Source organism: Lipotes vexillifer, unplaced genomic scaffold (assembly GCF_000442215.2).
Source record: "Lipotes vexillifer unplaced genomic scaffold, Lipotes_vexillifer_v1.1 scaffold1113, whole genome shotgun sequence".
In the NCBI taxonomy this organism is placed as follows: Eukaryota; Metazoa; Chordata; class Mammalia; order Artiodactyla; family Lipotidae; genus Lipotes; species Lipotes vexillifer.
In genome coordinates this window covers 794,421-805,458 of record NW_006777938.1, presented here as the reverse complement: position 1 = coordinate 805,458, position 11,038 = coordinate 794,421, and the positions used below count along the sequence as shown (strand labels likewise).

General features: G+C 46.8%; 1 protein-coding gene across 1 annotated transcript in view; it reads right to left on the bottom strand.

The window, feature by feature from the left end:
• Positions 1 to 1,776: 1,776 nt before the first annotated feature.
• The window catches only part of TNR (tenascin R), an 82,760-nt gene continuing 73,498 nt past the window's right edge, over positions 1,777 to 11,038 (bottom strand). The window contains exons 19-21 of the mRNA XM_007451365.1: positions 8,213 to 8,374; positions 3,350 to 3,513; positions 1,777 to 2,401 (exon numbers count right to left, since the gene is read on the bottom strand). Of these exons, the coding sequence (XP_007451427.1) occupies positions 2,282 to 2,401; positions 3,350 to 3,513; positions 8,213 to 8,374 (446 nt within the window). The 3' untranslated portion in view covers positions 1,777 to 2,281. The remainder of the gene's footprint in view (positions 2,402 to 3,349; positions 3,514 to 8,212; positions 8,375 to 11,038) is intronic.

The window sequence follows — 11,038 nt, the reverse complement described above, 5'->3', positions numbered from 1 at the left end:
CCCTCCCTCCCTCCCTCCCTCCCTTCCTTCCTTCTCTCTGTCTGTCTCTCTCTTTCTGTCTCTCATAAAGCAGGGCTTCTGGTGAATTTTCATTACTTAATTGTGCTCTCTCTCCAATGCCAATTTCCATTTTCAGGTCAAAGACTAGCCTTACTGACTGGCAAAACTGAAAGGGAAACCATTCTAGTCTAAACTTTCTTTCAACAGATGAGGAAACTGAGGCCCTGAGAGGTGAAACAACTGTCCTGATGTCATAGTGCCAACAAAGTGGCAGAGCTGGGCCTATTCCTGAGACGCCAGGTTCCTCCTTCAACTGTTCCTCCTTCTCCTTCAAGTAGAAGGTTCCTCCTTCCTACTGTTCATTGGTGTCCCACTCCCTATCTAAATCTTATTTAATTAACAGGTTTCTTGAAAGGATTGTTTCTGTTTCTTCTTCCTTCCCCTAGTTTTTTGAAGCCCATGGTGAACTGAGAAATGGAACCTCTGTTTCCTACACTGGTCCGGCAGTCACATCCACACCATGGCAGTGAACAAGGCCTTGAGGGTCTGCTAAAGGGAGAGTGCAAGTGGCAGCTGACTCCATCCTCATAACCTCAGAAGTGTGGTTGTCAGTCTGAGGGACTCTCCTTTCCTGGTTAACAGAGCTTGGTTAGATTGTGGATGTTTCCATTAGAAAATTTCCAACTCTCAGGCTCATCCCGTGATTGGTTGGGAAAGGCCCAGGATGCCCCAGTTTGACTAAATGTGGGCATTACAAAAAACAGAATTGGGGCCTTAAGGAAAAGGAGAGGAAAGGGAAAAGGCAGCTGGGGAGACCGGGCATGGATTTTGGCAGATGCTGCAGGGATGCTTGCAGCTGACATTTGATTGGAGAAGTTGAAGGGTCCTGGCTTTTAGAGCCTCCAGCTCTCTTGGGTTTAAAAATCAAATCATGCCAGTGAAGAGAGCACATCTCATAAAATGGGAGGTAGGCCCGCACTCCTCCCCTTCTCACCTTTGGATTTCTAGGTGTTATTTCCGCTGGCACTTTTCATTTTTCCTCTCAAAGGCAGAATAATAAAAGAAGATGGAGGAAGGCTTCTCATGAGCTCACCTCATTAAGGAGGTCATTCCTGTTTCTCACAGGACCAAAAAAGAGGAGAAAACTGAAACCAAAACCCTAAAATTCCACCTCTTCCCAAGGATTATCAGTCAGGGGAATGGCTGGCTGGTCATATAACTTCTTCTGACGCTTATTAAGCACCACCCCCCACCCCCGACCCCCAAGGAGAGCCTGGCTGAAGACAGGAATGAGGCCTTTCGTTTGCAATTCAGGAAAAAAAAAAAATCCATGACAAATAGGACCAGAAATAGAGAAAATGGAGCTAAGTGAGATCTGTGTTCCCCATGGAACTGGTCATCTCAATGGCAGGGACCCTGATTTCTATTTCTTCTGTCCTTTCCTCCATGCCTGACCCCAAAGTGCGACAAACCACAACTATCTCCCCCTCCCATCTTCAAAGAAAGTTGCTGTCTGTGACCCAAGGGAGGGGCAGGGACTTATGACCCCTAGGTACACAGCTGCTATGCAGCCCAGGCCAGGGGCAGGCAACACCTTGGGAGCTAGAATCCAAAACAGTAGATGCGCTTGTGGGGCCGTAGGGGGTCTAAGGGTTAGGATGGAAGTGGGCAAAGGATGGGTTGGCTGGAAAAGAGGCCACTACTCTTGAAAGGTGACAGAGGACACTTGGCTGGTAAGAGTAAGAGTGTCAGATGAGAATCTTTGGCCTGTTAGGCCTTGGGTTGTTGGGACGGGGTGAGGTTAATCTGTTTCCTTTTAAGGGGACTTGTTGGCAAAGCTTTCTTGCTGAGGCCTCTTCTCTGGGCTGGGGTAAGAACCTGGCCATCCAAGGCAGTGACCAGAGCACAATACCTGGAAGTGAAGGGCATCTCAGAAGGAGGGCAGGAAAGAAGGCATGTGCCTGTCACCGTCACAGAGTCTGACTCCAGGATTTGCCTTTGAATTGGTCTTTTAAGAAAACGTCTCACTTTTCCTCCTCGGTGGGAAAAGAGGGGTAGGTTAAGGATGACGGGGCAGGAGGGAGAATGGAGACAGAGGGTCAGGCCCGGGGGCAGCAGAAACCATGAGCTGCTGATTCTCAGCTGATTCCTGCTACATCCTGCTTCCTTCAAACGCTCTTAATATGTTGCAAAGCATTACTATGTCCCCCACCCCTTGTTTCATATTATAAAATACAAACAAATGACAGAAAAGGTCAGTTGGCTCGCAGCCGCCCACTGCTTAGAACTGCAAGGACCGCCGTTTCCTCCCCGCCATGAGACGGTGGCTGTAGGGGCGCATCTTCATTTCCACAAAGGGGATGGAGAACTCGTGGCCTTTCCAATGGTACCAGTTGATCCCCTGGGAAGGAGAAAGATAAGCATGTCAGATCACCCCAACCCCCTCAACGGAACTGCCAGCTTGAAAAGATAGGGGATGATGAGAGTGGAGAATCCAAGATGTGCATTTAGTCATTTTCCATCAACGTGAAACTTGAGGCTGAGTTCCCAAAAAGGGCAAAAGAGCAGAGATTTTTTTCTAGCTTTTCTCTTTAGACATTGCCAGTGGCCTGGGTCTATAATGGGAATGTGTTGCAGGTCATTCCTTATTGCTGGCTTTCTGGTTTGGGCTTTCAGGATTTGCATGCACCAGTAACTAGTGTTGAATTTCAAATTCCCAACAGTATAGAAGCATTTCGAAGAGCATAACTGTGTTTGACTGCTCACTCCTGATGGGAGAGTCAGGTGGTTTCCACCTATCAGGTGACCAACCGTCTTGGTTTGCCCAGGACTAAGGGGTGCCCTGGCCACTAGCCTTTCAGTGCTAAAGTTGGAGAGGTCCCAGTTGGCCCAGTTGGTCACCCTGCCACCCAACCCAGCCTATGGACTTGTGGTCTCTAATGGGGAAAGACAGTCCCATTTACACTGCTATTTCTGATCTCTCCCTTCCTAGGACGCTTCTTTGGATGAAGCTGAGCCTCTGAAGCTGTCCCTGAACTTGATAAGCTTTTCATGGGATATGCTAGATGAGGAAATGAAATGGAACTTGACTGGTTGTCAAAGGCTTCTCTGGGTGAGTTCCAGCTCCTGAGTCCAGGTACCTCCCGTTTCTTCCCCTGGCTTCGACTCTGTCCTGCTCTTATCCCAGTGTCTGCATTACTTTCCTCTTTATGGGAGTCCTTTCTCACCACTCTGAGTGTATCTTTTTAAAAGGGAAATATAAGACCCACCTGTGTACTTAGAACATAAAGCCAAGGGACGTGGGCTGCACGGCTCTGGGTCATTCATGCAGCGGCAGAGCTTCACCCACCTGGCTGTGCCTGGACTCCCCGTATTTCCCATTGAGGTTGGTCCGGTGGCAGTTCTTATACCACCAAGCCCCCTTGTATGACATGGCACAGTTGGTAACTGCAACATCATTGTCTCTGTCCTCTGTGGAGAAAGGGCGGCCCTGATGATAGCTGAGGGAGTCCCCTGGAAAAAAGACACATTCATGAGGCCGTCCAACCTGTTGTTCTTTTGTCAGGATGTTCTGGACATTTGATCCATGCCCAACAAACCTGGCGTCCACTTAAGAGACCTTCCACTCACCTCTCTGTACCTATCTGGCTCCTCAGCCTGGCTGCACTGAGCTCTTACTCCACCTACCCCTTGGGTCCACTACTTCCGTGCTGCTCTCCCCAGCTCATTACAGTAAGTCCCCTACATATGGACCTTCAAGTTGCAAACTTTCAAAGATGCGAACCTGTGTTTGCGTGTCCAATCACGTAAGTTAGTTCACGTGTCTGGCGCACATTGTCACGTGCGTGCATCCTCTCCAAGTAGTTGTGCTTTTGTGTACTGTGTACTGTATAGAGTACAGTAGTACAGTATCTTTATTTCTTGCCTGTTCACTCGATGCCAGCCCCTGTATGCCAACTGTTGTACTGGACTACTGTACTTTTCAAGATACTGTACTATAAAATTAAAAATGTTTATTTTTGTGTGTGTTTGTTTTTTATGTATTATTTGTGTGAAAAGTATTATAAACCTGTTATAGTACAGTACTATATAGCCGATTGTGTTAGTTGGGTACCTAGGCTAACTTTGTTGGACTTAACGAACAAATGGGAGTTACGAATGCGCTCTCAGAATGGAACTCGTTTGTCTGTAGGGGACTTACTGTGCCTCATTGCCCTGGCCTTCTGATCAGAACTCTGTCCACTCAGCTCCACCTCACCATCCCCGTCTGTTTCTTTCAGGCCAGCACTGGGACACAGACATTCACGGCTCCTTTTGTCTCAGAGGAGACAGTGATGAGCCATGGTGACCTGGGCCAGTCTGGGTCACCACCGTACAGCCTGGCTTTCTCCATGGCTCATCAGGCCCAGTCAGCTCACACCCAATATCCCCCTGTTCAGAACTTGGGGCCACATACGAAGAGGGACATTAGCTAACTAGAGCTCCTGTCCATAGGAAACAGGATGATAAGAAAATCCTAACCATGTCAGAGGAGAAGTGGTTGGGGAAACCAGGGCTGTATCTTGGGAAAGAGCAGGCTTGAAGGGGGAGACAGTGTCCATTATCACTGACTCCAAATATTTGATGGACTATTGAGTAAACAAACAAACAATCCCCCCCCAAAACAAAAACTCTTTGGGAAAGTATGAGGATCAGTAGGTAGAGACTGCAAGGTGGCATATTTGGGCTAAATATATGAGGAGAAATTAGCTAAATATTAGAGCTGTTTATAAGTGGTATATACTATTTGGAGATATGGAGAGATCTCTATTCTTAGAGGCTGGGTGTTCTTTTGTTGGGATGTTATGCAGGGGACTTATATGAGTTGAGTATTTGAGGTGAGGTATCAAACCGTAATTAATTTATACCTACTGGCCAAACTTTTGGCAGGATTTGTGGTTAGAAATGTTGTGAAGGGGCTCACACTACTGAATGAGTGTTGTCTTAGATGCTTCTGAGGTCACTTTAAGCCAGGATAGGTCATAGTTCTGATCCTGTGGCTTCCGAGTCCACACTCACAGTGGCCACTCAATGCCTCCAAGTGCTTCTGGCCACAACTTAACTCTTAGGAAGATGATCTTTGTTTTGTGGGGAAGCCTGATTCCTTCAGGCCAGTTGGGTCCCTAAGTCCATATGTCATTATTTCTATCCCATCTTTTTCATTTCCCCCTCCTAGTCTCTAAAAAAACAGGCTTTGTGTCCACCCAGAGCTAATCCCACTACCTGCAACTCATTCTTTCCCATGTCTTCCAGGTCCTGGAAAAGGCAGAAAAGATTTCTTATTTTTTCCTTTCTCTCTCTCTCTCTCTCTCTCTCTCTCTCTCTCTCTCTCTATATATATATATATATATATATATATATATATATATATATAAACTCACTCTCTCTCTATATATATATACACTCACCCTAACTCATACTCATATCCTTTGTCTTAAAAAATCTTGAATTAATCCTACTCTCTAAAGACCTTTCCTTTACCATCAATTCCCTATGTTGTCTCTACCCACGTTCCTACCTTCTCACCTCCTGCTTGTCTCCCTGCAGCCTAGAAGCTGTGACCTCGTTACTCCCTTGGAACAGTTCTCTCCCACTTCCACTCTGATGTTGCTTTCTGCTTTCTCAGATACGATCCTGATGTTGGTCTACGCCCCCTTCCCAAATCTGGCTCCCCCTCCCATTTCTGCTTTGTATATCCACCTCATATATTCAGTACATTATCTAAGTCTTGGTTTTTCTCTCTCAAACTGCTGTTCAGATTTGTACTTTTCTCTTAATTTCTAACATCAGTCAAGTCTCCTATGATCTCCTACCAGGATTAATGCAGCAGCTCCAGCTGGTCTCTGTTCTTCACTCAGATTTACTTTATCCTATTTATGGCTGTTACTTTGATCTTCCTAAAACCCCACATCCATTGTGTCACTCAGGACCCACCGTGGCTCCCCACTGCCCACCATAGTAAGACAGAACTCTTCTGCCTCCTCCGTTTTAAGGCTTTTCAGGGCCTGGCTCCACCCACTTTCTTTTTATTCTTTCTGAACTCACACCCTGTCCTGGACAGCCAGGCCCTTTGCACTTTCCCTCCCTCCGTGGTAACTGCTCCTTTTGTGATTTTTCTCCCAGGATTTTCCTTCTCTGGAATGTTTCCTTTACCATCAGGATCCCGGTCAAACACCACTGCCTTCATGAAGCCTTTTTCAACCACCCAGAACCCCCTTCTCTGAATGCCCGGTAAACTGGGAGTGAGTACCATTCATTTTGTGGTGAGTTTCTTCTTAATGGTCTGTTTTTGTAAGTGGATGTTTAGTTCTTGCAGAGATATGTCTTATGCTTCTTTTGAGTCCTCACAATTCACACAATGAACTTTTAGGGGTTGCTCAACAACCTTTTATTGATAACTTGACTTGGAATTTTCAGTTCTAATCCAATTAGAGTCCTGGTTAGAGACTTGGATTTTTGTAGCCTTGAGAACAACGGAGATGGGAGAAGGGGCTGAACTTGGAATTGGAGGCCATGGGGATGGATTGTTGCCAGAAGGGCCAGTAAAAATGAGCAACGTATAAGATAAAGGCCAGGGAACTTGGACAATAGTAAATGCCAGAGAGAGGATGGACTTTTCCTCCCTGGAGACCTTCCAACCTGGAAAGAACAACCATTGTGTGAAGTTGCCCAGAGAAGGGGGCAGCCTACATAAGCCTAGTTTCTCATCTTTTGAAGAAGATGAACTGAATATATGACATAAGAGGTCACACTGCAATTAATTTATGGTGATTGGCCAAATTGTTGGTGGGACTTGCCTCTGAGACATGACAGTAGAACACAGTCCAACAGTTATGACCTCCATGGGGCCCGGTAGTGAGATAGAGCTGCAACAGAGGCTGCAGCAGCTGGGCCCAAGTTAGGTAAGAGCATAGGCCTGGAGCAGGTGAAGTGGAGGGAGGGAGGGAGGGAGGCCATGTAAGGAAGTGGGAGGGCTTGCTTCTCTTTCTGTGGGAGAAATAAGAACTGCTTTTCTGCAGGCACGATTCTAATCTTAGGGAGTGGTTGGTATCAGGTTATTTTTGCAATGATTTAGTCTGATATTTTGTTTAATACACTCCATTTCAATGGCTATTTTATGCCCAACGTGTGGTAAATTGGATCTTTTGTTGGGGCACTTCGGGCAGGTCTGATTGCCATTGGGAATGATCTCCCATATGAAAAACAGCAAGGGAAAGTGTGTCTTCTCTTTGGAGTAACGGTACCTGGCTGAGCAGAGAAATAACTGAGCAGATGCAGTCGTTGGAGAGGCAACACATGGATGATCTTCTTAATTCCAAGAGTTATAAAAATGTTGCTAAATTTATATCCTAGCATTTAGCCCTATAATTGGAGTTAATGAAAGGACCAATAACTCCATGTACCAAATAGTGGAATATCTGGCAAAACAGGTTTTAGGAAATGTGCTGTAAGAGAACCCTGGAAATAGATTGGCAAAGCCTAAGAAGCAGACTGGATATTATGTTCTGGTAAAACTATTAATGCAACAGAGCTTGTAGAGATGGTTTTGGTCTACTTAGTGGAAGTGCCATAAAAATCTGTACAGAAAACCTGACCATGTATGGGGTTCTCGTGGAGGAATGAAAAGGAGTGTGGCCCATGGGGGACATTTAGGAGCTGTTGTGTGTTCCTTGATGGAGGTGTTATGGTGACTGCTGATGGAGGGGAGTAGAGCTCAGAATGGGGGGGCTCTGTCTTATTTTTATGAGTTCAAAGATGGTTTTCCTAGATGTCATTACAGGGGAGATTTCTACCGGACAATAGATGATTATACCACTGGACGAGAGCCTATATTGATTAATCTAGACAAGAAAAATAATCCTTCACCCTCACATTGTACTTTTTTTGTGTGTTAACTTTAAAAGCACTTCGCTCTATTTATCATTTTTTTTCCTGACTGCTCTGTGAACTAGGACAGGCATCATTATTAAGATTTTCCAGCTGAGGAAACTGAAGTCCTGAGAAATTGATTTCAGGTCACCTGAGTGCTGAGGGGCAGCGTGGGCCAGAGGCGGTGCGCCAGCCCTCTGCCCTCCTCCTTGGCTGGCGGGGAATTCTACAGCTCAGGCCTAGAGCGTGGGGCCGGTCCTGCTGCGCGCCCACTGCCCTTGGGGGCTGCTCGGGGCCCAGGTACCTGCAGTGCCGTTGTAGCCTCCTATGCGGAGTCTGTACAGGCTTCGGCTGCCCTCGACAGAGAACTTGTCATAGTAGGCGAAGGCGGCGTCCTGGCCGTCACGCATGTCTACGCGCAGCTCGTAGCGGCCCTGGGACGTGATCCCGTGTATGTCGTCCAGCCCTGTGGAGGAGAGCAGAGAGCGCAGTCAGCCTGGCCTCAGCGCCTTTGGAAATGGGAAGCAGGATGCGACTGTGGCCTCCAGACGGATGTTCTGGGAAAGAGGACGGGTACTGGGATTGCTTTTGCCTTCAGTCCTTCCCAGGTTGTTACCAAACAGATCCTACCAGACTGAATTTCCTCCTGCAAAAAAAAAAAGACCAGACCAGTTCTGCTGATGAGTTCCCACCGCAGGTCAGCTCAGGGGTCCTACCACCTAGTCAGGACCCAGTACCGGACGAGCCCTGAGCCTCAGGATTCCGGGCCCTGTCCCCCGCCACCTCCCGCTCCAAACCATGGTGTTAGTTGAAGATGACAAGAGGCATCACATGGGTGTGAACTCTTTGGTGTGAGCGATAGGAAGCAAGAGGCAGAAACACTGATCAGAGTAATTCACAGTAGGCCCTCGGGCTCCAGGATATCCTACCATCTCCTAGTAGCCTGGGAGGGGGTTCCGTCCACCTTTTATTACACTGCCCTTTGTTCTCTCAGCCTCCAGCCCTCCTGAGGCTCCCATAACTGGGTCACAGAATATTGTCACCTGTCTCCTAACTCCAGTTGTTTTCCCTCTAATCTACTTGCTATATCTTGCACTGCTACGTCTTCACTCGTCTTTCTGGGCAGTTACCCTCCCTCACCCACTCTCTCCTTGGCCTCTAAGCTTCCCAGGCCTTGGTCTAATAGAGTCTTGTAAGGCGCAGACCCCATGAGTCCAGAGTTAGGCAGAGCCCAGCTCTTCCCTGGTGATGTTTTCTCATAAGTATTTTCTTGTCTCTCTGCCCTGGATGGCTGTGCTCTGGGACTTCCTGATTCTGACTACCTGCCCATACTTTGAACCACTCCCCTTGCATTTGCTGGTGATCTTTGAGTCCTCCTGATTTCTACCTGCTTACTGAACTGGGGTCCTCTTGCTTTACTGTGACATTTGGTATCTATCAGAGTACACCATGACTTAGAATAAAAAAATTTGCAGAGATGGAAGGGAATCTAGAGATTACTTAGGCTAGTCTCTTTGTGTTGTGGAAAAGGAGGCTGAAGTCCAGAGAAGTGAAATGACTGGCTGAGGGTCACCTCGATCTTTCTGTTTCCCTATCCTGTTTGAGAGTTCAAGCTTTATGTTAGTTATATGTTGAAAGCCGTTTGCTGTTTGCTGCGTGCCGGGTTGCTGTTACCCTAGGCTTCTGCTTGTGCGGATATGGTGGATCCTGGCGGTGCCCTGCCCGGATGCCCTTTATTTTTTTATTTTGTACTGTTTTTATTTTGAAGAAGGGAGCTGTTACAGCATGTTTTCTAGTATAAGATGTATAGGGGAAAACTCAATGAAGAAGCAGAGAGAAGAGAGAATTGTCAGAGGGGGAAAAATGGTCCTTCAAAGGCAAGTGGAAATAGGAGCCAGCACACATCTGGAGAGTTTGGTTAGATCACAGACAGTCCAGATGCCCTTTAATCGGACAGTGGACATAGCCCCCAGCTGCCAACAACTCACAGCTGCCTCCTTCTTGGATCATTGCCCCTGACCGAACAGGAGTTGCTCTACTCTGGAAGTTACCTACTCCCTCCCCCATGCCTTGGGGCAGACCTCCATCAATACCTGATGTGGAGGTACCAAATCCCAGCCCCCTTGCCCGATTGGGGACCAATCTGAGGAGCAATTCATGCTCCAGAGCTTCCCTGAGGATCAGACTGAAGCTAATCTCCCACCAAGATCACACTGTTGCATTTTTTCCCCCTGCTCTACGCTATTTCCCTCATTCCCCTTCTGAGAGCACTCCCCTGATAAATCACTTGAACAAGAATCCCTGTCTCAGGCTTTGCTTCTAGGGAACCCAACTTACAACATAAACCACGGGTCAGAGTGTTACCCCTAACCGGAGTATTGTCACCGAACTACACATCACCAGGCCGTGCTTCTATTTAAGAGCCCTCCCCGGCTCCCTATTACCTATGGCATTGAGTCAAACCTTCTCTTCCCCACTTTAGGTACCACAACAGGCCTCTGTTCAATGCACCTTACCTCATTTTCTTCTTTCCCTGAGCTGCATCTTTGCTCTGGTTGGATGGTTTTTCCATTGTCCCATTTGCACATGTCAAAAGGATCCCTGCCTTCCCTCTTTTCTTGTGTGCTTCCCTCCTGTATTCTTCTTACTCATCCCTCAATGCCTCCTCCAGGAAGCTGACTTTTCCTTCTCTGAATATCTGCAGCCTTCTTGTCAGTAGCTCATAGATTAGTACAGTGTTTCCCAATGTGGGAAGGCATCTCTGATGATATGAGAGGTATTTGGGGAATAAGGACTAAATAACTTTGGACATGTAGGGAGAAAGATATTTCCAAATTCTCTCTTTTTCTTAATATATTAAGGGGAAACCTTAACCCTGATCCTAACGGTAACTCTCGTACTTTGTGGTTCACACCCAATACTTTCTAATCTCCACTTTTAGTAAGACCAACACAGCAACAACTGGCATTTAATAATATATATACTGTTTTCTTTTCATTGCATTTATTTTTGAGACTCCCTCTTATTTATGGCACATGATGACTAGCTTTCCATTTTGGGCACTGCTGTAAAGTTTCTCTCACAAAACAGTAGATTTCTTTAAAAAAACAAGAGAGATATAGAAAATTCA